The 27,952-nt window shown below is 43.9% G+C and overlaps 2 protein-coding genes across 2 annotated transcripts in view; both read left to right on the forward strand.

Annotated features, from left to right (window-relative positions):
- The window catches only part of LOC310715951 (putative RNA-binding protein Luc7-like 1), a 22,044-nt gene extending 3,192 nt beyond the window's left edge, over positions 1 to 18,852 (forward strand). Inside the window, exons 3-10 of the mRNA XM_083522667.1 lie at positions 6,827 to 6,925; positions 7,370 to 7,480; positions 11,267 to 11,410; positions 11,492 to 11,668; positions 12,248 to 12,426; positions 12,664 to 12,693; positions 13,014 to 13,151; positions 16,695 to 18,852. Of these exons, the coding sequence (XP_083378793.1) occupies positions 6,827 to 6,925; positions 7,370 to 7,480; positions 11,267 to 11,410; positions 11,492 to 11,668; positions 12,248 to 12,426; positions 12,664 to 12,693; positions 13,014 to 13,151; positions 16,695 to 16,935 (1,119 nt within the window). The 3' untranslated portion in view covers positions 16,936 to 18,852. The remainder of the gene's footprint in view (positions 1 to 6,826; positions 6,926 to 7,369; positions 7,481 to 11,266; positions 11,411 to 11,491; positions 11,669 to 12,247; positions 12,427 to 12,663; positions 12,694 to 13,013; positions 13,152 to 16,694) is intronic.
- Positions 18,853 to 21,147: 2,295 nt separating this feature from the next.
- On the forward strand, positions 21,148 to 27,605 carry pane1 (proliferation associated nuclear element). The gene is made up of 6 exons (XM_083521969.1): positions 21,148 to 21,332; positions 22,899 to 22,978; positions 24,495 to 24,593; positions 25,154 to 25,233; positions 25,364 to 25,455; positions 26,851 to 27,605. Exons 1-6 carry the CDS (start codon positions 21,276 to 21,278, stop codon positions 26,992 to 26,994), a joined length of 552 nt encoding a protein of 183 aa, XP_083378095.1. The 5' UTR covers positions 21,148 to 21,275; the 3' UTR covers positions 26,995 to 27,605.
- The last annotated feature ends 347 nt before the right edge of the window (positions 27,606 to 27,952 follow it).

The following is a 27,952-nucleotide window of genomic DNA, read 5'->3' on the forward strand; positions in this document are numbered from 1 at the left end:
TGTATCCTCTGTGTCCCCTCGTGTGTGTGTGTGTGTGTATCCTCTGTGTCCCCTCGTGTGTGTGTGTGTGTGTGTATCCTCTGTGTCCCCTCGTGTGTGTGTGTGTGTGTGTATCCTCTGTGTCCCCTCGTGTGTGTGTGTGTGTGTATCCTCTGTGTCCCCTCGTGTGTGTGTGTGTGTGTATCCTCTGTGTCCCCTCGTGTGTGTGTGTGTGTGTATCCTCTGTGTCCCCTCGTGTGTGTGTGTGTGTGTGTATCCTCTGTGTCCCCTCGTGTGTGTGTGTGTGTGTGTATCCTCTGTGTCCCCTCGTGTGTGTGTGTGTGTGTGTATCCTCTGTGTCCCCTCGTGTGTGTGTGTGTGTGTGTATCCTCTGTGTCCCCTCGTGTGTGTGTGTGTGTGTGTATCCTCTGTGTCCCCTCGTGTGTGTGTGTGTGTGTGTATCCTCTGTGTCCCCTCGTGTGTGTGTGTGTGTGTGTATCCTCTGTGTCCCCTCGTGTGTGTGTGTGTGTGTGTATCCTCTGTGTCCCCTCGTGTGTGTGTGTGTGTGTGTATCCTCTGTGTCCCCTCGTGTGTGTGTGTGTGTGTGTATCCTCTGTGTCCCCTCGTGTGTGTGTGTGTGTGTGTATCCTCTGTGTCCCCTCGTGTGTGTGTGTGTGTGTGTATCCTCTGTGTCCCCTCGTGTGTGTGTGTGTGTGTGTATCCTCTGTGTCCCCTCGTGTGTGTGTGTGTGTGTGTATCCTCTGTGTCCCCTCGTGTGTGTGTGTGTGTGTGTATCCTCTGTGTCCCCTCGTGTGTGTGTGTGTGTGTGTATCCTCTGTGTCCCCTCGTGTGTGTGTGTGTGTGTGTATCCTCTGTGTCCCCTCGTGTGTGTGTGTGTGTGTGTATCCTCTGTGTCCCCTCGTGTGTGTGTGTGTGTGTGTATCCTCTGTGTCCCCTCGTGTGTGTGTGTGTGTGTGTATCCTCTGTGTCCCCTCGTGTGTGTGTGTGTGTGTGTATCCTCTGTGTCCCCTCGTGTGTGTGTGTGTGTGTGTATCCTCTGTGTCCCCTCGTGTGTGTGTGTGTGTGTGTATCCTCTGTGTCCCCTCGTGTGTGTGTGTGTGTGTGTATCCTCTGTGTCCCCTCGTGTGTGTGTGTGTGTGTGTATCCTCTGTGTCCCCTCGTGTGTGTGTGTGTGTGTGTATCCTCTGTGTCCCCTCGTGTGTGTGTGTGTGTGTGTATCCTCTGTGTCCCCTCGTGTGTGTGTGTGTGTGTGTATCCTCTGTGTCCCCTCGTGTGTGTGTGTGTGTGTGTATCCTCTGTGTCCCCTCGTGTGTGTGTGTGTGTGTGTATCCTCTGTGTCCCCTCGTGTGTGTGTGTGTGTATCCTGTGTCCCCTCGTGTGTGTGTGTGTGTATCCTCTGTGTCCCCTCGTGTGTGTGTGTGTGTGTGTATCCTCTGTGTCCCCTCGTGTGTGTGTGTGTGTGTGTATCCTCCGTGTCCCCTCGTGTGTGTGTGTGTGTGTATCCTCCGTGTCCCCTCGTGTGTGTGTGTGTGTGTGTATCCTCCGTGTCCCCTCGTGTGTGTGTGTGTGTGTGTATCCTCCGTGTCCCCTCGTGTGTGTGTGTGTGTGTGTATCCTCCGTGTCCCCTCGTGTGTGTGTGTGTGTGTGTATCCTCCGTGTCCCCTCGTGTGTGTGTGTGTGTGTGTATCCTCCGTGTCCCCTCGTGTGTGTGTGTGTGTGTGTATCCTCCGTGTCCCCTCGTGTGTGTGTGTGTGTGTGTATCCTCCGTGTCCCCTCGTGTGTGTGTGTGTGTGTGTATCCTCCGTGTCCCCTCGTGTGTGTGTGTGTGTGTGTATCCTCCGTGTCCCCTCGTGTGTGTGTGTGTGTGTGTATCCTCCGTGTCCCCTCGTGTGTGTGTGTGTGTGTGTATCCTCCGTGTCCCCTCGTGTGTGTGTGTGTGTGTGTATCCTCCGTGTCCCCTCGTGTGTGTGTGTGTGTGTGTATCCTCCGTGTCCCCTCGTGTGTGTGTGTGTGTGTGTGTATCCTCCGTGTCCCCTCGTGTGTGTGTGTGTGTGTGTGTATCCTCCGTGTCCCCTCGTGTGTGTGTGTGTGTGTGTATCCTCCGTGTCCCCTCGTGTGTGTGTGTGTGTGTGTATCCTCCGTGTCCCCTCGTGTGTGTGTGTGTGTGTGTATCCTCCGTGTCCCCTCGTGTGTGTGTGTGTGTGTGTATCCTCCGTGTCCCCTCGTGTGTGTGTGTGTGTGTGTATCCTCCGTGTCCCCTCGTGTGTGTGTGTGTGTGTGTGTATCCTCCGTGTCCCCCCCTCGTGTGTGGGTGTGTGTGTATCCTCCGTGTCCCCCCCTCGTGTGTGGGTGTGTGTGTATCCTCCGTGTCCCCCCCTCGTGTGTGGGTGTGTGTGTATCCTCCGTGTCCCCCCCTCGTGTGTGGGTGTGTGTGTATCCTCCGTGTCCCCCCCTCGTGTGTGGGTGTGTGTGTATCCTCCGTGTCCCCCCCTCGTGTGTGGGTGTGTGTGTATCCTCCGTGTCCCCCCCTCGTGTGTGGGTGTGTGTGTATCCTCCGTGTCCCCCCCTCGTGTGTGGGTGTGTGTGTATCCTCCGTGTCCCCCCCTCGTGTGTGGGTGTGTGTGTATCCTCCGTGTCCCCCCCTCGTGTGTGGGTGTGTGTGTATCCTCCGTGTCCCCCCCTCGTGTGTGGGTGTGTGTGTATCCTCCGTGTCCCCCCCTCGTGTGTGGGTGTGTGGGTATCCTCCGTGTCCCCCCCTCGTGTGTGGGTGTGTGGGTATCCTCCGTGTCCCCCCCCCGTGTGTGGGTATCCTCCGTGTCCCCCCCCCGTGTGTGGGTATCCTCCGTGTCCCCCCCCCGTGTGTGGGTATCCTCCGTGTCCCCCCCCCGTGTGTGGGTATCCTCCGTGTCCCCCCCCCGTGTGTGGGTATCCTCCGTGTCCCCCCCCCCCCCGTGTGTGGGTATCCTCCGTGTCCCCCCCCCCCCCGTGTGTGGGTATCCTCCGTGTCCCCCCCCCCCCCGTGTGTGTGTATCCTCCGTGTCCCCCCCCCCCCCGTGTGTGGGTATCCTCCGTGTGTCCCCCCCCCCCCCCGTGTGTGTGTATCCTCCGTGTGTCCCCCGTGTGTGTGTGTGTGTATATCCTCTGTCCCCCCCCGTGTGTGTGTCCTCTGTGTCCCCCCCCGTGTGTGTGTCCTCTGTGTCCCCCCGTGTGTGTGTGTCCTCTGTCCCCCCCCCCGTGTGTGGGTATCCTCCGTGTCCCCCCCCCCCGTGTGTGTATCCTCCGTGTCCCCCCCCCCCGTGTGTGTGTATCCTCTGTGTGTCCCCCGTGTGTGTGTGTGTGTATATCCTGTGTCCCCCCCGTGTGTGTGTGTGTGTGTGTGTGTGTGTATATCCTGTGTCCCCCCCGTGTGTGTGTGTGTGTGTGTGTGTATATCCTGTGTCCCCCCCGTGTGTGTGTATATCCTCTGTCCCCCCCGTGTGTATGTCCTCTGTCCCCCCCCGTGTGTGTGTCCTGTGTCCCCCCCGTGTGTGTGTCCTCTGTCCCCCCCCGTGTGTGTGTGTCCTCTGTGTCCCCCCCGTGTGTGTATCCTGTGTCTCCTCGTGTGTTTGTGTATCCTGTGTCTCCTCGTGTGTTTGTGTATCCTGTGTCTCCTCGTGTGTGTGTGTATCCTGTGTCTCCTCGTGTGTGTGTGTGTGTGTATCCTGTGTCTCCTCGTGTGTGTGTGTATCCTGTGTCTCCTCGTGTGTGTGTGTGTGTGTGTGTATCCTGTGTCTCCTCGTGTGTGTGTGTGTGTGTGTGTATCCTGTGTCTCCTCGTGTGTGTGTGTGTGTGTATCCTGTGTCTCCTCGTGTGTGTGTGTGTGTGTATCCTGTGTCTCCTCGTGTGTGTGTGTGTGTGTATCCTGTGTCTCCTCGTGTGTGTGTGTGTGTATCCTGTGTCTCCTCGTGTGTGTGTGTGTGTGTATCCTGTGTCTCCTCGTGTGTGTGTGTGTGTGTATCCTGTGTCTCCTCGTGTGTGTGTGTGTGTGTGTGTATCCTGTGTCTCCTCGTGTGTGTGTGTGTGTATCCTGTGTCTCCTCGTGTGTGTGTGTGTATCCTGTCTCCTCGTGTGTGTGTGTATCCTGTGTCTCCTCGTGTGTGTGTGTGTGTGTGTGTGTGTATCCTGTGTCTCCTCGTGTGTGTGTGTGTGTGTGTGTGTGTGTATCCTGTCTCCTCGTGTGTGTGTGTGTGTGTGTGTGTGTGTATCCTGTGTCTCCTCGTGTGTGTGTATCCTGTGTCTCCTCGTGTGTGTGTATCCTGTGTCTCCTCGTGTGTGTGTATCCTGTGTCTCCTCGTGTGTGTGTATCCTGTGTCTCCTCGTGTGTGTGTATCCTGTGTCTCCTCGTGTGTGTGTATCCTGTGTCTCCTCGTGTGTGTGTATCCTGTGTCTCCTCGTGTGTGTGTATCCTGTGTCTCCTCGTGTGTGTGTATCCTGTGTCTCCTCGTGTGTGTGTATCCTGTGTCTCCTCGTGTGTGTGTATCTTGTGTCTCCTCGTGTGTGTGTGCGTATCCTGTGTCTCCTCGTGTGTGTGTGCGTATCCTGTGTCTCCTCGTGTGTGTGTGCGTATCCTGTGTCTCCTCGTGTGTGTGTGCGTATCCTGTGTCTCCTCGTGTGTGTGTGCGTATCCTGTGTCTCCTCGTGTGTGTGTGCGTATCCTGTGTCTCCTCGTGTGTGTGTGCGTATCCTGTGTCTCCTCGTGTGTGTGTGCGTATCCTGTGTCTCCTCGTGTGTGTGTGCGTATCCTGTGTCTCCTCGTGTGTGTGTGCGTATCCTGTGTCTCCTCGTGTGTGTGTGCGTATCCTGTGTCTCCTCGTGTGTGTGTGCGTATCCTGTGTCTCCTCGTGTGTGTGTGCGTATCCTGTGTCTCCTCGTGTGTGTGTGCGTATCCTGTGTCTCCTCGTGTGTGTGTGCGTATCCTGTGTCTCCTCGTGTGTGTGTGTGTGTGTGCGTATCCTGTGTCTCCTCGTGTGTGTGTGTGTGTGTGCGTATCCTGTGTCTCCTCGTGTGTGTGTGTGTGTGTGCGTATCCTGTGTCTCCTCGTGTGTGTGTGTGTGTGCGTATCCTGTGTCTCCTCGTGTGTGTGTGTGTGTGTGCGTATCCTGTGTCTCCTCGTGTGTGTGTGTGTGTGTGCGTATCCTGTGTCTCCTCGTGTGTGTGTGTGTGTGTGCGTATCCTGTGTCTCCTCGTGTGTGTGTGTGTGTGTGCGTATCCTGTGTCTCCTCGTGTGTGTGTGTGTGTGTGCGTATCCTGTGTCTCCTCGTGTGTGTGTGTGTGTGTGCGTATCCTGTGTCTCCTCGTGTGTGTGTGTGTGTGTGCGTATCCTGTGTCTCCTCGTGTGTGTGTGTGTGTGTGCGTATCCTGTGTCTCCTCGTGTGTGTGTGTGTGTGTGCGTATCCTGTGTCTCCTCGTGTGTGTGTGTGTGTGTGTATCCTGTGTCTCCTCGTGTGTGTGTGTGTGTGTGTATCCTGTGTCTCCTCGTGTGTGTGTGTGTGTGTATCCTGTGTCTCCTCGTGTGTGTGTGTGTGTGTATCCTGTGTCTCCTCGTGTGTGTGTGCGTATCCTGTGTCTCCTCGTGTGTGTGTGCGTATCCTGTGTCTCCTCGTGTGTGTGTGCGTATCCTGTGTCTCCTCGTGTGTGTGTGTGCGTATCCTGTGTCTCCTCGTGTGTGTGTGCGTATCCTGTGTCTCCTCGTGTGTGTGTGCGTATCCTGTGTCTCCTCGTGTGTGTGTGCGTATCCTGTGTCTCCTCGTGTGTGTGTGTGCGTATCCTGTGTCTCCTCGTGTGTGTGTGTGCGTATCCTGTGTCTCCTCGTGTGTGTGTGTGCGTATCCTGTGTCTCCTCGTGTGTGTGTGTGCGTATCCTGTGTCTCCTCGTGTGTGTGTGTGCGTATCCTGTGTCTCCTCGTGTGTGTGTGTGCGTATCCTGTGTCTCCTCGTGTGTGTGTGTGCGTATCCTGTGTCTCCTCGTGTGTGTGTGTGTGCGTATCCTGTGTCTCCTCGTGTGTGTGTGTGTGCGTATCCTGTGTCTCCTCGTGTGTGTGTGTGTGTGTATCCTCTGTGTCCCCTCGTGTGTGTGTGTGTGTGTATCCTCTGTGTCCCCTCGTGTGTGTGTGTGTGTGTATCCTGTGCCCCCCCGTGTGTGTGTGTATCCTGTGCCCCCCCGTGTGTGTGTGTATCCTGTGCCCCCCCGTGTGTGTGTGTATCCTGTGCCCCCCCGTGTGTGTGTGTATCCTCTGTTTCCCCGTGTGTGTGTGTATCCTCTGTTTCCCCGTGTGTGTGTATCCTGTGCCCCCCCCCGCGTGTCGTGTCGTCCCCGCGTGTCGTGTCGTCCCCCCCAGTGTGTGTATCGTGTGTCCCCCCCCCTAGTGTGTGTATCGTGTGTCCCCCCCCCATTGTGTGTATCCTGTGTGTGTGTCCCGTGTGTGTATCCTGTGTGTCTCCCCTCATGTGGATCCTGTGTCCCCTCGCATATCCTGTCCCCCCTCGCATATCCTGTCCCCCCATGTTTGTCCCCTTGTTATTATTCTGTGTCCCCCATGTGTGTATCCTGTGGCCTCTCGTGTATGTGCGTATATCCTTTGTCCCTTCCAACTGTGTCTTCTAGGTGTGTATCCTGTAAGTCCCCTTGTGTGTTTCCCCACATGTCTCATTGTGTCTCCTGTGTCTTCTCATTTGTCCTTTAGTCTATATCCTGTGTCTCCTCGTGTGTGTATCCTGTGCATATTCTATGTTTTATGATCGTGTCCCCCTCATGTGTGTCTCATCTCTCCTGTGTGTGTCCTGAGCAGCGTATGGACCTGGGCGAGTGTTTGAAAGTGCATGACCTGGCCCTGAGGGCAGACTACGAGATCGCCTCCAAACACCAGGAGTACTTCTTCGAGCTGGACGTGAGTGTGGACAATAAATGTTTATTTTAGTAGTTTGAGAAGAATCATGATCATGTTGATCAGACTTGACCAGAAGGTCATGTGTTCAAATCCCAGCACTACTAAGCTGCCCCTAAACAATTGTGTGTGGTATGTGTGTGTGTGGTATGTGTGTGTGTGGTATGTGTGTGTGTGGTGTGTGTGTGTGTGGTGTGTGTGTGTGTGGTGTGTGTGTGTGTGGTGTGTGTGTGGTGTGTGTGTGGTGTGTGTGTGGTGTGTGTGTGGTGTGTGGTGTGTGTGTGGTGTGTGTGTGTGTGTGTGGTGTGTGTGGTGTGTGTGTGTGTGTGTGTGTGTGGTGTGTGTGTGTGTGGTGTGTGTGTGTGTGGTGTGTGGTGTGTGTGGTGTGTGTGTGGTGTGTGGTGTGTGTGTGTGTGTGTGGTGTGTGTGTGTGTGGTGTGTGTCCAGGCCGCCGAACACTTGCAGTCGTTTATCGCCGACTGTGACCGGAGAACCGAACTCGCCAAGAAGCGCCTGGCTGAGACTCAGGAAGAGATCAGCGCCGAGGTCGCTGCCAAGGTAACAACCGGCTTTGGCTCGTTATCGTCTCGTTAACGTTTCGGTTTGTTACACACCTATACCAAAAATCATTCAGAAACAAAGGGGAGATGATAAATGTCAGGGTTTTCACTCTTTGAACACATTTTCCTTGTAGTGCATGACTGATTTCTTTAACTGCTCTGTCTCCCTCCCTCTCTCTCTCTCTCTCTCTCTCTCTCTCTCTCTCTCTCTCTCTCTCTCTCTCTCTCTCTCCCCCCCTCTCTCTCTCTCTCTCTCTCTCTCTCTCTCTCCCCCCCTCTCTCTCTCTCTCTCTCTCTCTCTCTCTCTCCCCCCCCTCTCTCTCTCTCTCTCTCTCCCCTCTCTCTCCTCCCCCCCCCCCTCTCCCCCTCTCTCTCTCTCTCCCCTCTCTCTCTCTCTCTCCCCCTCTCTCTCTCTCTCCCCCCCCTCTCCCCCCCCTCTCTCTCTCTCTCTCTCTCTCTCTCTCTCTCTCTCTCTCTCTCTCTCTCTCCCCCCCCCTCTCTCTCTCTCTCTCTCTCTCTCTCCCCTCTCTCTCTCCCTCCCTCTCTCTCTTTCTCTTTCTCTCCCCCCCCCCTCTCTCTCTTCCCCCCCCCCCTCTCTCTCTCTCTCTCTCTCTCTCTCTCTCTTTTCCCCCCCTCTCTCTCTCTCTCTCTCTCTCGGTGGGTGTGTGTGAGTGAGAGAGAGAGAGATAATTCCCCAGTGTTTGATCTGAAACTGTGTTTTTGTCTATAAAGGATGTCAGTTAGGGAGACGAGTTGTTGTACACCCGGTTTATACAGCTGACAGGAAGTTCACAATATTTAAATTTTAGGCTGTTAGAAACGTTTACAATCACGCTACTAGTTTTTATTAAATCCCTGCTAACTGTCATAAATAAAACAATTAAAACAAAATAAAACAAGCCCGCCCCTTCAATATGAAGGACACGTGTGGTCTGTCCCAGCTGTGAATCCAGACATACATATCGCCCATGAGTTTATATCGTGTTTTCAGCAGTTATATCGTGTTTATAGAGGTTAAGATGGTCTAGTGGTTAAGATGCAGCGCTCCCACCGCTGCGACCCGGTTCGATTCCCGGTCAGGGAACCATCCCCAGCCACTCTTAGTGCCTTTCCAAAGCCCGGATAAATTGGGGAGGGTTGCGTTAGGAAGGGCATCCAGCGTAAAACATGTGCCAAATCAAACGTGCAGAGGATCCGCTGTGGCGACCCCTAACGGGAGAAGCCGAAAAGAATATCGTGTTTATATTTGCAGCGGTTATATCGTGTTTATAGAGGTTATATCGTGTTTGCAGCGGTTATATCGTGTTTATAGAGGTTATATCGTGTTTGCAGCGGTTATATCGTGTTTGCAGCGGTTATATCGTGTTTGCAGCGGTTATATCGTGTTTATAGAGGTTATATCGTGTTTGCAGCGGTTATATCGTGTTTGCAGCGGTTATATCGTGTTTGCAGCGGTTATATCGTGGGGTTTTGCAGCGGTTATATCGTGTTTATAGAGGTTATATCGTGTTTGCAGCGGTTATATCGTGTTTGCAGCGGTTATATCGTGTTTATAGAGGTTATATCGTGTTTGCAGCGGTTATATCGTGTTTGCAGCGGTTATATCGTGTTTGCAGCGGTTATATCGTGTTTGCAGCGGTTATATCGTGTTTATAGAGGTTATATCGTGTTTGCAGCGGTTATATCGTGTTTGCAGCGGTTATATCGTGTTTATAGAGGTTATATCGTGTTTGCAGCGGTTATATCGTGTTTGCAGCGGTTATATCGTGTTTGCAGCGGTTATATCGTGTTTGCAGCGGTTATATCGTGTTTGCAGCGGTTATATCGTGTTTGCAGCGGTTATATCGTGTTTGCAGCGGTTATATCGTGTTTGCAGCGGTTATATCGTGTTTATAGAGGTTATATCGTGTTTGCAGCGGTTATATCGTGTTTGCAGCGGTTATATCGTGTTTGCAGCGGTTATATCGTGTTTGCAGCGGTTATATCGTGTTTGCAGCGGTTATATCGTGTTTATAGAGGTTATATCGTGTTTATAGAGGTTATATCGTGTTTGCAGCGGTTATATCGTGTTTATAGAGGTTATATCGTGTTTATAGAGGTTATATCGTGTTTGCAGCGGTTATATCGTGTTTGCAGCGGTTATATCGTGTTTGCAGCGGTTATATCGTGTTTGCAGCGGTTATATCGTGTTTGCAGCGGTTATATCGTGTTTGCAGCGGTTATATCGTGTCTGCTGATTTGTGTGATGCCCATCATTATAATCCCCCGTTACAGCTCTTCTTTCTTTTTCATCTCTTCCTTTACTCTAACTTCTATTTTTGTTTCTCCATTCCCGTTTGTCTCGTTCTCTCCCCTCTGTCTGTCTTCTTTTTTTTTTTTCCTCCTTCTCTTCTTCTACTCATCCTTTTCTTCCCCTTCTCTCCTCCTTCTTCTTCTTCTCATCTTCTTCTCCTTCCCCTTCTCTCCTCCTTCTCTTCTTCTACTATCCTTTTCTTCCCCTTCTCTCCTCCTTCTTCTTCTCATCTTCTTCTTCCCCTTCTCTCCTCCTCCTTCTTCTTCTCATCTTCTTCTTCTTCCCCTTCTCTCCTCCTCCTTCTTCTTTTCATCATCTTCTTCCCCTTCTCTCCTCCTTCTCTTCTTCTACTCATCCTTTTCTTCCCCTTCTCTCCTCCTTCTCTTCTTCTACTCATCCTTTTCTTCCCCTTCTCTCCTCCTCCTTCTTCTTCTCGTCTTCTTCTTCCCCTTCTCTCCTCCTCCTTCTTCTTCTCATCTTCTTCCCCTTCTCTCCTCCTCCTTCTTCTTCTCATCTTCTTCCCTTTCTCTCCTCCTTCTTCTTCTTCTCTCCTCCTTCTTCTTCTTCTCATCTTCTTCTTCCCCTTCTCTCCTCCTCCTTCTTCTTCTCATCATCTTCCTCCCCTTCTCTCCTCCTTCTCTTCTTCTACTCATCCTTTTCTTCCCCTTCTCTCCTCCTCCTTCTTCTTCTCATCATCTTCTTCTTCCCCTTCTCTCCTCCTCCTTCTTCTTCTCATCTTCTTCTTCCCCTTCTCTCCTCCTCCTTCTTCTTCTCATCTTCTTCCCTTTCTCTCCTCCTTCTTCTTCTTCTCATCTTCTTCTTCCCCTTCTCTCCTCCTCCTTCTTCTTCTCATCATCTTCTTCCCCTTCTCTCCTCCTTCTCTTCTTCTACTCATCCTTTTCTTCCCCTTCTCTCCTCCTTCTTCTTCTTCTTATCATCTTCTTCTTCCCCTTCTCTCCTCCTCCTTCTTCTTCTCATCATCTTCTTCCCCTTCTCTCCTCCTTCTCTTCTTCTACTCATCCTTTTCTTCCCCTTCTCTCCCCCTTCTTCTTCTCATCTTCTTCTTCCCCTTCTCTCCTCCTCCTTCTTCTTCTTCTCATCATCTTCTTCTTTCCCTTCTCTCCTCCTCCTTCTGGATGAAGCTCTATGTAGTATGATGTAGCTCTGTGTTGTATGTAGCACCAGGGTTCTGGAGGAACTTTCTCATTTCACTGTGTACTGTGTCAGATATATATGGTAGAAGCTTTTTAACTTGACCCTCTTCTTCTTCTTCTTCTTCTTCTTCTTCTTCCTCCCCTTCTCTCCTCTTTTTCTATTTCTTTCTTACTTTTATTCCTTGGTGTCTTTCTTTCGCTCTCTTGTCGTCTCCCTGCTCTGCTTTTTTTTTTACATTTTTTACCATTCTTTTTCCTGTTCTCCTCAAAATATCATTAGCATACTATATTATTTATTAATATTCATATTTAGATTATTGGTGTGTGTGTGTTTCAGGCAGAGCGTGTGCATGAACTCAATGAGGAAATTGGGAAGTTGTTGGCGCGAGCGGAGCAGTTGGGGGGAGAGGGGAACGTGGAGGAGGCTCAGCAGGTCCTGGAGAAGGTGGAGAAAACACGTGCTATGAAACGAGAGGCAGAGGTCAGTGTACTGTTCGGAGCAATCATACACACTTCGTAACGTAACACCTCATCACATAGTCGTGTGTGTGTGTGTGTGTAGGACATATACCGAAACTCCATGCCAGCCTCCAGTTTCCAGCAGCAGAAGCTGAGGGTGTGTGAGGTTTGCTCCGCCTACCTTGGCCTCCATGACAACGACCGTCGCCTCGCCGACCACTTCGGCGGGAAGCTGCACCTGGGCTTCATCGAGATCCGGGAGAAGTTGGAAAAACTCAGAGTGAGGAGGACAGGAGCACACACAGCTTTCACCACCATGTGACTTTAGATCTGATATCAACACGATGTGAAAAACATTTTCAGCTTGCAGTCTAATGTGTCTCTCTCTCTGTCTGTCTGTCTGTCTCTAACTGTCTGTCTGTCTCTAACTGTCTCTGTCTCTTACCGTCTGTCTCTCTGTCGGTCCGTCTGTCTCTCTATGTCTGTCTGTCTCTAACTGTCTATCTGTCTCTAACTGTCTGTCTCTCTCTCTGTCTGTCTGTCTGTCTCTCTCTGTCTGTCTGTCTGTCTCTTTCTCTCTCTCTCTCTCTCTCTCTCTCTCTCTCTCTCTCTCTCTCTCTCTCTCTCCCTGTCCCTCTGTCTGTCTGTCTCTCTGTCCATCTGTCTCTCACTATTTGTATGTCTGTCTGTCTGTCTTTCTCTCACCATCTATCTGTCTCTCTCTCTCTGTTTTTGATCATCGCTATCTTCTTTGCCTGTCTTTCTCTGTTTGTTTGTCTCTTGCTGCTTGTCTCTGTTTGTCTGTGTTTATTTTGTCTTTGTTTGTTGATTTCTGTCTCTCTGTTTGTCCGTGTGTCAGAAAGCAGTGGTGGAGAAGCAGGAGCGGATGCGCATGAAACGGCGGGAGGAGAGAGAGCGAGAGGAGGAGAGACAGAAGGAGTGGGAGCTGGAGAGAGAGAGGGAGCGTGAACGTGAGCGAGAAAGAGAGCGGGAGAGGGAACGTGAGAGAGAGCGAGAGCGGGAGAGAGAGCGCAGGAGGTGAGTTACTCTCTAGGATTCGAATAGAAATTATTCTTTTACATTTTTATAAACACTTACATAATGTTTTAACACTCTCTCTCTCTCTCCCTCTCTCTCTCTCTCTCTCTCTCTCTCTCTCTCTCTCTCTCTTTCTCTCTCTTTCTCTCCCTTTCTCTCCCTCTCTCTCCCTCTCTCTCCTTCTCTCTCTCCCTCTCTCTCTCTCTCCCTCTCTTTCTCTCTCTCTCTATCTCTCAGGTCCAGATCCCGCAGTGGGGAAAGATACAGGTGAATATGACTACAGTGTGTTACACACTGCATATAGAGGTTTTCTCTGGAGTTCAGATGTTCACGTTCTGCTTTAGTTCAGGAAGTATGGAATTCCACTTGTGACATAAAATTAACCAGCATTATGAATTCACAAGTCAATCAGTTAAGCAGAGTAAATACACCTCAGTGATTGGCTAGTGTCTGATAACAAGAGTGTATGCCCCTCCCACCCTGAGAGCACAGCTAGTATTGGACTTAAAATAATGTTTACCTGTGTGTGTGTGTGTGTGTGTGTGTGTGTGTGTGTGTGTGTGTGTGTGTGTGTGTGAACGTGTAAGGGACGGTGGAAGCTCGTCCTCTCATCGCTCACGGCGACATCGCTCCTCACACTCTAGAGATCGAGAGCGGGAAAGGAAACACAGACATAAAGAGCGCCATCGCTCTCGCTCCCACTCTCACAGGAGTAAAAAGAAGAGGTGTGTCTCATTATACACGTCAAAACTCACAATAACACACCTGGAGTGTCAACGTTTAAAGGGATGTTACAGGGTAATTAAAGGGAGGGTGTAGGATAATTAAAGGGAATAGTGCAGAATGATTAAAGGGATGTTACAGGGTAATTAAAGGGAATAGTGCAGTATAATTAAAGGGAATAGTGCAGTATAATTAAAGGGAATAGTGCAGTATAATTAAAGGGAATAGTGCAGTATAATTAAAGGGAATAGTGCAGTATAATTAAAGGGAATAGTGCAGTATAATTAAAGGGAATAGTGCAGTATAATTAAAGGGATGTTACAGGTTAATTAAAGGGAGAGTGCAGTATAATTAATGGGATGTTACAGGGTAATTAAAGGGAGAGTGCAGTATAATTAAAGGGATGTTACAGGGTAATTAAAGGGAGGGTGTAGGATAATTAAAGGGATGTTACAGGGTAATTAAAGGGATGTTACAGGGTAATTAAAGGGAGGGTTTAGGATAATTAAAGGGATTTTACAGGGTAATTAAAAGAGGGGTTTGGGATAATTAAAGGGAATAGTGCAGTATAATTAAAGGGATGTTACAGGGTAATTAAAGGGATAGTGTAGGATAATTAAAGGGAATAGTGCAGTATAATTAAAGGGAGGGTGTAGGATAATTAAAGGGAATAGTGCAGTATAATTAAAGGGATGTTACAGGTTAATTAGAGGGATAGTGTAGGATAATTAAAGGGAATAGTGCAGTATAATTAAAGGGATGTTACAGGGTAAATAAAGGGAGGGTGTAGGATAATTAAAGGGAATAGTGCAGTATAATTAAAGGGATGTTACAGGTTAATTAAAGGGAGGGTGTAGGATAATTAAAGGGAATAGTGCAGTATAATTAAAGGGATGTTACAGGGTAAATAAAGGGAGGGTGTAGGATAATTAAAGGGAATAGTGCAGTATAATTAAAGGGATGTTACAGGTTAATTAGAGGGATAGTGTAGGATAATTAAAGGGAATAGTGCAGAATGATTAAAGGGATAGTGCAGTATAATTAAAGGGAGGGTGTAGGATAATTAAAGGGAGGGTGTAGGATAATTAAAGGGAATAGTGCAGTATAATTAAAGGGATGTTACAGGGTAATTAAAGGGAGGGTGTAGGATAATTAAAGGGAATAGTGCAGTATAATTAAAGGGATGTTTCAGGTTAATTAAAGGGAGGGTGTAGGATAATTAAAGGGAATAGTGCAGTATAATTAAAGGGATGTTACAGGTTAATTAAAGGGAGGGTGTAGGATAATTAAAGGGAATAGTGCAGTATAATTAAAGGGATGTTACAGGGTAATTAAAGGGAGGGTGTAGGATAATTAAAGGGAATAGTGCAGTATAATTAAAGGGATGTTACAGGTTAATTAAAGGGAGAGTGCAGTATAATTAAAGGGATGTTACAGGGTAATTAAAGGGAGGGTGTAGGATAATTAAAGGGAGAGTGCAGTATAATTAAAGGGAGGGTGTAGTATAATTAAAGGGAATAGTGCAGTATAATTAAAGGGATGTTACAGGGTAATTAAAGGGAGGGTGTAGGATAATTAAAGGGAATAGTGCAGTATAATTAAAGGGATGTTACAGGGTAATTAGAGGGATAGTGCAGTATAATAAAAGGGAATAGTGCAGAATGATTAAAGGGATGTTACAGGGTAATTAAAGGGAGGGTGTAGTATAATTAAAGGGAATAGTGCAGTATAATTAAAGGGATGTTACAGGGTAATTAAAGGGAGGGTGTAGGATAATTAAAGGGATGGTGCAGTATAATTAAAGGGAGGGTGTAGGATAATTAAAGGGAATAGTGCAGTATAATTAAAGGGATGTTACAGGGTAATTGAAGGGAGGGTGTAGGATAATTAAAGGGAATAGTGCAGTATAATTAAAGGGATGTTACAGGGTAATTAGAGGGATAGTGCAGTATAATTAAAGGGAATAGTGCAGAATGATTAAAGGGATGTTACAGGATAATTAAAGGGATGTTACAGGGTAATTAGAGGGATGGTGTAGGATAATTAAAGGGAATAGTGCAGTATAATTAAAGGGAATAGTGCAGTATAATTAAAGGGATGTTACAGGGTAATTAAAGGGAGGGTGTAGGATAATTAAAGGGAATAGTGCAGTATAATTAAAGGGATGTTACAGGTTAATTAGAGGGATAGTGTAGGATAATTAAAGGGAATAGTGCAGAATGATTAAAGGGATAGTGCAGTATAATTAAAGGGAGGGTGTAGGATAATTAAAGGGAGGGTGTAGGATAATTAAAGGGAATAGTGCAGTATAATTAAAGGGATGTTACAGGGTAATTAAAGGGAGGGTGTAGGATAATTAAAGGGAATAGTGCAGTATAATTAAAGGGATGTTACAGGTTAATTAGAGGGATAGTGTAGGATAATTAAAGGGAATAGTGCAGAATGATTAAAGGGATAGTGCAGTATAATTAAAGGGAGGGTGTAGGATAATTAAAGGGAATAGTGCAGTATAATTAAAGGGATGTTACAGGTTAATTAGAGGGATAGTGCAGTATAATAAAAGGGAATAGTGCAGTATAATTAAAGGGAATAGTGCAGTATAATTAAAGGGAATAGTGCAGTATAATTAAAGGGAATAGTGCAGTATAATTAAAGGGATGTTACAGGTTAATTAGAGGGATAGTGCAGTATAATAAAAGGGAATAGTGCAGAATGATTAAAGGGATAGTGCAGTATAATTAAAGGGAGGGTGTAGGATAATTAAAGGGAATAGTGCATTATAATTAAAGGGATGTTACAGGGTAATTAGAGGGATAGTGTAGGATAATTAAAGGGAATAGTGCAGTATAATTAAAGGGAATAGTGCAGAATGATTAAAGGGATGTTACAGGGTAATTAAAGGGATGTTACAGGGTAATTAGAGGGATAGTGTAGGATAATTAAAGGGAATAGTGCAGAATGATTAAAGGGATAGTGCAGTATAATTAAAGGGAGGGTGTAGGATAATTAAAGGGAATAGTGCAGAATAATTAAAGGGATAGTGCAGTATAATTGAAGGGAGGGTGTAGGATAATTAAAGGGGTAGTGCAGTATAATTAAAGGAATGTTACAGGGTAATTAAAGGGATAGTGCAGTGTAATTAAAGGGATAGTGCCGTGTAATTAAAGGGAGGGTGTAGGATAATTAAAGGGAATAGTGCAGTAGAATTAAAGGGATGTTACAGGGTAATTAAAGGGAGGGTGTAGGATAATTAAAGGGATGGTGCAGTATAATTAAAGGGAGGGTGTAGTATAATTAAAGGGAATAGTGCAGTATAATTAAAGGGATGTTACAGGGTAATTAAAGGGAGGGTGTAGGATAATTAAAACGAATAGTGCAGTATAATTAAAGGGATGTTACAGGGTAATTAAAGGGAGGGTGTAGGATAATTAAAGGGAATAGTGCATTATGATTAAAGGGATATTATGATCTGTGTATATAAATTAGAATAGTAGATTTGTCGTCTGTGATGAATAGTTCTGATTTCCTGGTTTTTATTTCTCCAGGTCGTCGTACACGAGAGAGAGAGAGCGCGAGCGCTCGGGGTCGCAGGAGAGATTGAGGGAGTGCGGAGCGGAGGACAGGTGGAGGGATGACAGCCGGAGGGATTTGGAGCGAGAGCCTGGAGAGAGGGAGCGGTCACCATCGTCCCCGGAGTTGGGCAGACTGAGGGGGAGAGAGAGATCCGTATCGGTGGAGAGAGAGAACCGCTCCAGCTCAGAGGAGAGAGAGTCGGGCGAGATATAAACGCACAAGGAGAAAGAGAGAGGGAGAGAAGGAGAGAGAGAAAGAGATGATGGTTGCGTTCACATGACTTGTCTGTGTTTTCTTAATTTCTGTGTGTTCGCTGATCTCTAGGTGACTGGATGGGTTTGGCAGAGACACACCACCATTTATCATTCAACACAACCTAACACAATCCCCCCCCCACACACACACACACAGACGCACACCTGTGAGATCTGGATTATTAGTTCAGCTTTGAGTTGCCGTCCCCCTATTTTTATTAAATGAAATAAATGTAAACACAATCGGATCAGATATTTTCTGCACGCTTCCTTTTACACGTTTTTTTTTCACGGTCCAATCCGGTCATTTTTTCTCCGCATGCGAGTCCTGGTCATAACTGCAGCATGAAGCCCCAGAATTATTTTTACATGATTTATTTTTGCTAAAAAAGGAGAAAAAGAAAAACGACACATAACTTTCTTCATCTAATCGTCTTTAACCTCCTCCATCTTACAGGATTTCACTTGTGTAAATGCATCTGTGACCTTCAACACAAGATCGAAGATCCCGGTTAGATTTTAAAAAAGACCAGGTCCAGCGTGAAGGTTCTTCACGGTCTTCAGAGCTGCAGGTAGATGTTCTCGATCAGACCGTGGAGTTTTACCAAAACAAAGTGGCGAGTTACAAAATCAGCAGCAGATCGAAGAGGTAAAAAAAAAATAAAACGTGTTTTTGCTTTTGAGATCCAGGAAATAAACTAAAAAATGGCGGCTGATCGTAACAAAGTCCACCAGGATGATCGTCTCCAGACGATTCCTCATACCGCTTTCACCCAGATTTATGATTTAGTGCAGAAATGGAGCGACGTACAGGACCAGAGATCGTTCACTCGTGTTCTCCATTCAGATGTCTGAGAAAAAGCGAACTGCAATCTGCCAACCAACCAAAGCAGGGGGGGGGGGGACTTCATTCATGTTACATCAAGTTCAGTGTGAGGAATAAAAACCTCGAGATGTTCACCTTCCACAAGGGATGTGTATTTTCATTCAGATAAAAAAGTCATTTGTTTTGTTTGTCCTCCTTCTTATTATTATTATTATTAAACATAATAACTGAAGCTTTTACAGCAAATACGGAGCTCGAGTTCGTCGTTTGTTACCGAGCTGCTTTACGTCGGACGTCGTTTTTTTTCCCTACAGACATCCTAAAGGAAAATTCCAGGGAATTCTAAACGTCTGTAGCGTACGTACGATGATTTGAGTTTGGTGTGTTTCCTGTACAGGCAACAAAATCGAAGGTCATCAAGGGCCAGATTTTGCCCTCATGAGCGTCATAATGAATTATTTCAATCTAAAACGTAGAAACGCGTCAAGAAGGAAAACGTTTGGTCCCGATGCAGCAGATTTGATTCAAATTTAAATAAACGAGTAGATTTTCCGTTTTTTCTTTTTATAACGTTTAAAAAGTCTTGAACTACCTGCCCAAATTTAGTTTCCTAAAAATGGATATAATAATAAAGTTAGGTGAATTTTTCGTCCTCACTAAAATCACTCGTGTCCTCACAAAAAATATATATTAAAAAGCAACAAAAGGACTACGTTTAATTACAAGTCTCGACTCTCGCGTGTCAAATGTGTTGATTTCGTTCTTCCAGTGACTAAATTACTTGAATCGAAAACCGAGATTTTCTAACAGAGATGGACCCGGTGTGATCCTGAAGCCTGGTATGAACACGTCTCTCCGGATGTGCTCGTTATCCAGTGGGGTTTTTTACTGCTATTATTTAGATTCGTCTTAAAGGGTTTTTTTGGTGCAGTGATGAAGTTTATACGTCACCGCGAACGCTCGACTAAATACAAAACGACGGTTACGTCCCAATTCCGCATGCTGTCTCGAGACGTAGCCGTCGCTTTTTATTTTCTTCTGGAAACACAAAACACACTTTTAGCTTCAAATGATTATTTGTACTTTCAGGTTGTTTATCACAAAAGAATGAAAATTAAAGAAAGCCAACTGTTTCTACAATATTCTAGTGTGTAATTATAATTGTTTTTGTTTCATTTTTCAGTTTGGTGTTATTTTTTGTTGTTGTTTAAGGAAAACTGGCACAACAAATGTTAAACAAGTTAAATAAAGGCGTTTGGAAAAAAAACAACAATAAGCATTGCTTTTAAAATGTGTTTTATATTCATTTATTTGATTTTTTTCCTCAGTATGACGCTGAAATCCGAAAAGGACGTCCAGGTCTTTACGCTGAAGTAAAATTATTAACAAAACAATTTACGAACGCAATAAAAATCACACAGTGGGAATGAATGTCAACATTTACCTCAGATGTGTCGCAAAATCAAAAGAAAATTATATCTTTATTAATTAAACTCTTAGCATGAAGCGCCTTTTTGTTTAATATTCTCACAATGTGGTTTATATTATTTTATGATTTTACACAGTTAATATGTGGATATTTACCATTAGATTAATTTTACATGATTAATGCAAAAGTAGATATAATTGTTTTCTCAATCTTTTTATATCAGTTTCTTTTATTCTTCCTCAGTATGAGAATGGAATCCAAAATGGCCGCCCAAGCTGTTGCTAGGCAACCGAGCCGTTCAAACGATCCCTGAGGGAAGCGATGACGCTAGCACAAAGCTAGCTGTTAAAAAGAACGAATTACAAAACGTTTTGAAGCAAGAAATGGTACAAAGTCCACATTTACCTCGAATTCGTTTCTAAAATCACTAAGAAAAGAATTCAAATTTGATAATTAAACTACACTTTAGCATGCGGCGCTAATCACAAAGGATCCTTAGCGGGATTTCCGCAGTGCTTTTTATTATATTATTATTATTATTTTACACATTGAATATGTAGATAAATTATTTTTCATTATTTTATTGTAACACAATTAATGCAAAAAAATTATAATTGTTTTCAAAAATGTTTTATATTTATTTCTTTTATTTTTTCCCCCTCATTATGACACTGAAGTGTGAAAAAGTCTTTTTTAAAGACACAAAGTTTGTATAAAAATTATTTCGCCAATATAATATAGAGATGTGTATATATATATTTATGTATTTATTGTATATAAGACTAATTTGTGTACTATTCCTTTGTTATATGGAAAAATCTACAGAAGGTTTTAATGAGATTTTCAGTGTGAGGATGTGAATTTTGATTATAGTTTTATTGATTTGTCTCTTGTGTTAATTTGACCTTCACAAAGTCGGAAACTATTCAGTGTAAACCCAATTTTAGATTTTTCTCCTCCGATATTAAATCTCTCTTCATTTCCTTTAAGAACATGTCAGAACTCAAAGGATGTAAAAACTTATTCTTGAATCCGTTGTTAAAACATTTAATGTTTAAACTAAAATATGTCTAATTCCTCTTTTTTTATTAGAAACATACATGTGTACATTTGCAGGTTTTTTTTCCTTCACTAAGTTTTTGTATTATCTGTATACCCCTTTCTTTCTTTCTTTCTTTCTTTCTTTCTTTCTTTCTTTCTGTCTTTATTCCTGTCTTTATTCCTGTCTTTCTGTCTTTATTCCTGTCTTTATTCCTTTCTTTATTCCTGTCTTTATTCCTTTCTTTATTCCTGTCTTTATTTCTGTCTTTTTGCCTTTATTCCTGTCTTTCTGTCTTTATTCCTGTCTTTATTCCTTTCTTTATTCCTTTCTTTCTGTCTTTATTCCTGTCTTTATTCCTTTCTTTCTGTCTTTATTCCTTTCTTTCTGTCTTTATTCCTTTCTTTCTGTCTTTATTCCTGTCTTTCTGTCTTTATTCCTGTCTTTATTCCTGTCTTTATTCCTTTCTTTTTGCCTTTATTCCTGTCTTTCTGTCTTTATTCCTGTCTTTATTCCTTTCTTTATTCCTTTCTTTCTGTCTTTATTCCTGTCTTTATTCCTTTCTTTCTGTCTTTATTCCTTTCTTTCTGTCTTTATTCCTTTCTTTCTGTCTTTATTCCTGTCTTTCTGTCTTTATTCCTTTCTTTATTCCTTTCTTTCTGTCTTTATTCCTTTCTTTATTCCTTTCTTTCTGTCTTTATTCCTGTCTTTCTGTCTTTATTCCTGTCTTTCTGTCTTTATTCCTGTCTTTCTGTCTTTATTCCTGTCTTGTAATTATTTGTGGTTGAATTTTAAAACAATTAAAAACAATAACAATAATTGCAGAATTTGTGACATGGTTAATACGCCACGCGTCCACTAGAGGGCAGGAAAGGATCGAGGGAGATTTAGTGCCGGCGGAAGTGGTGACGGAAGTGGCGACATCGGATTTGAAAGAAGACGCGGGCAGCAGGAAGTAAATACCGTTTTATTAAGAAATAAAGCAGAATAAAAAGTGACTGCAACATGGCGTTATTGGCACCTTACAGCAAAATCCCTGAACTGAACACTGCGACTATTCTAGTGAGTATCTGCACCGCGCTGTACACAATCCACTTCCGGGTTTACATCCGGGCTTTTTATCGCAAACAAACAACTCAACAATAAACGACCAGAAAATTTCACATGTAAAAACATTTATAGCATAAAGAAGTTTTACAAACATAATAATGACTTTTTAATAGAAAAAGAGGATTTTACATCTTCTAGTGTTTCAAAAGTTCTGTTTGTTTTCCGACCGTTAGTTTAAACATCAAAGGTTTTTTACAATCAATAATAATAGACGTTTTTACATCCTTTGAGTTTTGACACGTTTTTAAAGGAAAAGAAGAGAAATTTTATTACATTTATTTATTTAGTTAATAAGAAATTAGCCATATACAAACAACATGGCAATAACATTAGATTTTTACATTAAAACATACAGAACAGGTGAATGAAGAATACACATATAAACATATATATTCAGGGGAGAAAATAAATAAATTAAATATAAAAACCAGGGCTGTGGTTTATTCTGTAAATCATATTTTTCTATAAAGGACAAAAGATTCATTGCATTTTTCTTTATCACTTTAAAGGCTTTTGTGAAGGAAATAAACGTATTATAAAATGCATTGGTTTCACTTTGAAGTATTTGGATTTGTGTCACTAAAACTTTCCCATCAGAAGTTTATTATTATGTTCATTACGAGTCTAAAGATAATGTGAGATTTATTAGATGTGGAACCTTTGGGGGGGAAAAAGACAGTTATGGAGATCAGACCATAAAGTGATAAAAACAAATGTTCAGTGGTTTTAATATCACAAAATATACGTTTATTCAAATCTAATCCAAAACTTAGTCGTAAATATTCACTGGATGGATAAACTTGATCTCGCTTCATATTTTGAAATGTATTTCTTTGATTTTGGGAGATAAAAGAAATTTTAAATACTTCTAAGTATATAAATGGTGCCTTCTGAAAAGTTTCTGTAAACTACTACAGGAGAAGAAACGTGTTAAATACATTTCTAATGGAGAGATTTAATATCGGAGGAGAAAAATCTAAAATTGGGTTTAAACCGAATAGTTTCCGGCTTTGTGAAGATCAAATTTACCCGAGAGACAAATCAATAAAACTATAATCAGAATTCACATCCTAACACTGAAACTCTGATTAATAAAATACCTTCTGTACATTGTATTCTTCTTTCTTTCTTTTTTTTCTTTTTTTTTTAACAGTAAAGGAATAATAGCACAGAATCTTCACAATAAAAGAACCTACTAAATATATAAATTTCATATAAAATCATAAATTATTCAGATTTTTTTAAATGCTGATTAATACTTTTGATCTTCAAAGGAATTAACTTTATTAAAACTGTGACACATTTTAAAAATATAAACTCTGAAAATGAAAAAAGGTCCACTTGAGCATTGAACAGATCAGAGCCTTTTTTCCCCACTGTTGAGAAAAAACTGATTTGCTACCAGTGAATAAATGTTTATTTTTCCTACTTATACTGACGTTTGGGGGGAAATAATGTTTGAGGGATTTTTATTTTTATTCATCCGTCAAATGTTTATGATTTTGTTGTTTTGTAAAGTTGGTGGAAAACGAGGAGAAGTTTCAGTCCAGGCTCGCTGACGCCATCGTGCAGCGGCAGAGAGACTTCAACGTCAGTGTGTGAGTGATGTTTTCATCATCGTCATCTTCATCATCAAATTACAAAACAAAGCAAACGTTATCACCATGGAGAACCACAGTGGTGATTGAACATTGAGATTCATGCTGGTGTTTAGTGATTGAACACTGAGATTCATGCTGGTGTTTAATGATTGAACACTGAGATTCATGCTGGTGTTTAGTGATTGAACACTGAGATTCATGCTGGTGTTTAATGATTGAACACTGAGATTCATGCTGGTGTTTAATGATTGAACACTGAGATTCATGCTGGTGTTTAGTGATTGAACACTGAGATTCATGCTGGTGTTTAGTGATTGAACACTGAGATTCATGCTGGTGTTTAGTGATTGAACACTGAGATTCATGCTGGTGTTTAATGATTGAACACTGAGATTCATGCTGGTGTTTAGTGATTGAACACTGAGATTCATGCTGGTGTTTAGTGATTGAACACTGAGATTCATGCTGGTGTTTAGTGATTGAACACTGAGATTCATGCTGGTGTTTAGTGATTGAACACTGAGATTCATGCTGGTGTTTAATGATTGAACACTGAGATTCATGCTGGTGTTTAGTGATTGAACACTGAGATTCATGCTGGTGTTTAATGATTGAACACTGAGATTCATGCTGGTGTTTAATGATTGAACACTGAGATTCATGCTGGTGTTTAGTGATTGAACACTGAGATTCATGCTGGTGTTTAGTGATTGAACACTGAGATTCATGCTGGTGTTTAGTGATTGAACACTGAGATTCATGCTGGTGTTTAGTGATTGAACACTGAGATTCATGCTGGTGTTTAATGATTGAACACTGAGATTCATGCTGGTGTTTAATGATTGAACACTGAGATTCATGCTGGTGTTTAATGATTGAACACTGAGATTCATGCTGGTGTTTAGTGATTGAACACTGAGATTCATGCTGGTGTTTAGTGATTGAACACTGAGATTCATGCTGGTGTTTAGTGATTGAACACTGAGATTCATGCTGGTGTTTAGTGATTGAACACTGAGATTCATGCTGGTGTTTAGTGATTGAACACTGAGATTCATGCTGGTGTTTAGTGATTGAACACTGAGATTCATGCTGGTGTTTAGTGATTGAACACTGAGATTCATGCTGGTGTTTAGTGATTGAACACTGAGATTCATGCTGGTGTTTAGTGATTGAACACTGAGATTCATGCTGGTGTTTAGTGATTGAACACTGAGATTCATGCTGGTGTTTAGTGATTGAACACTGAGATTCATGCTGGTGTTTAGTGATTGAACACTGAGATTCATGCTGGTGTTTAGTGATTGAACACTGAGATTCATGCTGGTGTTTAGTGATTGAACACTGAGATTCATGCTGGTGTTTAGTGATTGAACACTGAGATTCATGCTGGTGTTTAGTGATTGAACACTGAGATTCATGCTGGTGTTTAGTGATTGAACACTGAGATTCATGCTGGTGTTTAGTGATTGAACACTGAAAACCCTGATTTAATCTTCATGACTCATTTCAGACGGCTAGCTTGCAGACTTCCTCTCCCAGTGGAGAACAGCGAGACTCGGCCTCGTGTGGATCTGGTGGTGTTTATTGTGAACCTCCTGTCAGAGCGCAGGTAATCTCCATGGTAACCAATCCACCTTTAAACACACATCTGTTTATCTGATGCTGCTACTTTCTGGATTAAACGTGGACATTTTTTTTGTTCAGCAAACTAACCTATGTCTATCTCTCCCTCCCTCCCTCTCTCTCTCTCTCTCTCTCTCTCTCTCTCTCTCTCTCTCTTTCTATCGCTCTGTTTTACTCTCTCTCATTCTGTCTCTCTCTCTCTCTTACTGTCTCTTTTTCTGTCTGTCTCTCTCTCTCTCTCTCTCTGTCTCACTCTCTCACTCTGCCTCTCTCTTGCTGTGTCTCTCGCTCCCTCTGTCTATCTTTCTGTCTCACTCTCTTGCTGTGTCTGTCTCTCTCCCGCACTCTCTCTCTATCTCTCACTGTCTCTCTCTTTCTCTCTCTCTCTCTTTCTTTCTCTCTCTGTCTATCGCTCTGTCTCACTCTCTCTTTCTTTCTCTCACTGTGTGTCTCTCTCTCTGTCTCTTTTTCTGTCTCAATCTGTCTCACTCTCTTGCTGTCTCTCTCTCTCTCTCTCTCTCTCGCCCGCACTCTCTCTCTATCTAGTCTTCAGGTGGTGGAGAATTCACTCACTCACCTGAGATCAGATTTTTTCCTCGGGAAGGTTTGCTTCATGGTCACTGACGGTAGGTCAGATATCTTCTTTATCCCTTTAGATTGATTTTAGAAATAACTTTCTGCAATTATATACTTTTTATACGGTCTCCAGAGTAACCGTGCGTGTGTGCGCGTGTGTGTGTGTGTGTGTGTACACAGCTCGGTGTGGTGCTCTGGCTCAGGAGCGTTTGCTCAGTGTGAAGAAACTTGCTGCGTCCCACCGCTGCCCTGTAATCTGTGCTGAACACCAGGTACAACACCATCATCATCTCCTTGAACACACACCGAGCACGGGCCTGACTAACATTCACATAAGAACATTTGTGGACACCTGAGCATAAGATGTGTATTTCCTTCTTTTTCAACATCTCATTCCACATTTGGTCATTTAGGACACTTGAGATCCACTCTGCTGTGAAAGATGTTCCACTAGATGTTTGGTGTGAGTAAAGTCAGGTCCTGCTGTAAGTGATGTGAGGCGGCCTGAGGTGCAGTCAGTGTTCACATTCATCCAAATCGGATTGGAGCTTCCAACCATGTAAAGCAGATCTTGTGCACAGGGGCTGCGTCATGCTGGAGCAGGTTTGAGTGAAGGGGAAAATTGCGTGCTCCTGCACCCAGAGTCATCGACCAATACAATTGTGTGCCTCCAATGTGGTGTGAACAGTTTGGGGATGGAAACGGCAGGTGTCCCAATACTTTTGGTTACACCATCGTTTGACCGATGGGTTGATGAATTTTACCGATACTGATGGCGTGGTTGAATCGTACTTGCCAATAATTGATTATTCATCCGATAGTTTTTAAAATGGAAACTGGATAAAACAAAAAATCACAACACTCCATGTAAAATATAAACTTTATTACAAAAAATAAAGAAACAGTACTGAATCATGAAAATGTGCCAAATTAAATAAATATAAGCATAGAATCAGTTACATCCAAAATTAAAGTAAAAACCAAAAGACAAATAGTCAGTGATTCGCTCTAGAGGCTGCTCTTGTACTGCATAATGACAGCAGACCTTCTCAGCCACTCCATGTAAAATAAACAGCACGTGGCCTCTAGAGGCCGCTCTCGTTCTGTAGAACGCAACCTGGAAAAACTATCCACGTGGATTTTTGTCGATAGTTCCAGCAATCAACTATCTGTGCCGATTAATTGCCAAAACCACTGAATCGGTTGACCTCTAATATTTATTTCCATTCAGTGCTGGGATTTTTGGAAACTGTCCTGTGACAGATATATAAATATTCTTATAAAAGTCTTAAAAGTCTTAATTCAATTGGCTTGTGATGGCTGTAAACAATAATAATATAAAAAAAGGCTGGTCTCTGGTTATTTACATGTTGAAATGGAAAGAAAAAAAAGCTTTTTTCAGAGAATATCAGTTTATCGGACTGTAATTCAGGATCCTGGGACTGAACGCTTCCTCACCAGCATGTGGTGGAAGTGAAAGTGGGAGCTCAGTCGTTAAGACTATGGGTTAGTTATTGGAAGGTTTGGGGGTTTAGGCCACAGTATTGCCAAACTCCCACTCAAGGGGCCCTTCGAGCAAGGCCCTTAGCCCTCAGAAAACTGCATGTGACAAGTGTAAAGCACCTTTTTATCTCTGATAGGAATGTAACCTCGTTCTTTCCTCACAGACAGACGATGGTGTCAACATGGCCGCCTCCAGACTCCTCTCCGTCTTGCAGGTGTCGGCCGGTCTGTCTCCGGTGGCCACCACGGCGCTGTACCTGTCCTCGCTGACCCGCTGCACCGTGCCCTCCGAGCTTGACGACGACTGACCTCTCACCTTTCCTTCCATCTCTTCATCTGTTACCTTCCTGGTATTGATCTCATCCCTGCTGTAAGTCGGTCGTGAGGAGCAGGTTATACATCTCAGGCTTTAGACTCACTTTTAACGTGACCATACAGGAAATAAATTATAGGTTATAAAGAGAATATAATGAGAGAGGAAATCCGATCAAGTTACTCAAAGAGGCCCCTGAACCCCCTCAGTCACTGAAGAAGCTCACTGTTATGATTTATAACTTCATAGCAGATACATCAAGTTTCACTAAGGAACCCGGAGATGAGAACTCGGTGGTTAAGACTTTGGGTTACTAATTGGAAGGTTGGGTCCATTTATTATCTGTGATTAATGATAGAAAATTCCACTTTTCTACATGATTCAGGTGGTAACAGTGTCTAAAGGTAGAAGATTTCCCAGTTCTGCTCCTGAGTGCCAGCAGGCGGCGCTGCAGACAAATTAATATCCTCAGCCCTGCATTCTGTAGATATGCACAGTATATTATATTATAGTAACTTTAAGCTTTCTGTATCCTTTTTTTTTTTTCCCTGGTGTTTTTTAAACGTTTTGCAGTGTTTGTTATTAAATGCTGAGCTTTTTGTCTCACGTCTCTGTCTTGCTCTGAGTTTTTTGTCCTGTGTAGTTCTGTATCGTTTTAGAAACCTGAGCTAATCTGAGATACGTTTTAGATTGTAGCCAGCTAGCACCCGAGTATCTTAGTTAGCAGCTGGTTGCCATGGCAATGCATTGGACTGTAGGTTCTGTTTGTCCTTCACATTTCGCTTCACCGAGCTGATACTCCATTATTTTGTCCTTTCCTCAGTTCTTTTTATATATACACACAGTGGTGTGAAAAAGTGTTTGCCCCCCTTCCTGATTTTTTTTGCATGTTTGTCAAACTTTAATGTTTCAGATCATCAAACTAATTTAAATATTAGTAAAAGATACACAAG

Source organism: Silurus aristotelis (genome assembly GCF_946808225.1).
Source record: "Silurus aristotelis genome assembly, chromosome: 20".
In the NCBI taxonomy this organism is placed as follows: domain Eukaryota; kingdom Metazoa; phylum Chordata; class Actinopteri; order Siluriformes; family Siluridae; genus Silurus; species Silurus aristotelis.

What these genes read in the sequence shown, in the direction of transcription:
- pane1 (XM_083521969.1), top strand. Translation starts at nt 21,276, where the DNA reads ATGGCGTTATTGGCACCTTACAGCAAAATCCCTGAACTGAACACTGCG. An exon ending in TGAACACTGCGACTATTCTA is followed by an intron (nt 21,333 to 22,898) that starts GTGAGTATCTGC and finishes TGTTTTGTAAAG; the next exon opens with TTGGTGGAAAACGAGGAGAA. An exon ending in TAATCTGTGCTGAACACCAG is followed by an intron (nt 25,456 to 26,850) that starts GTACAACACCAT and finishes CTTTCCTCACAG; the next exon opens with ACAGACGATGGTGTCAACAT.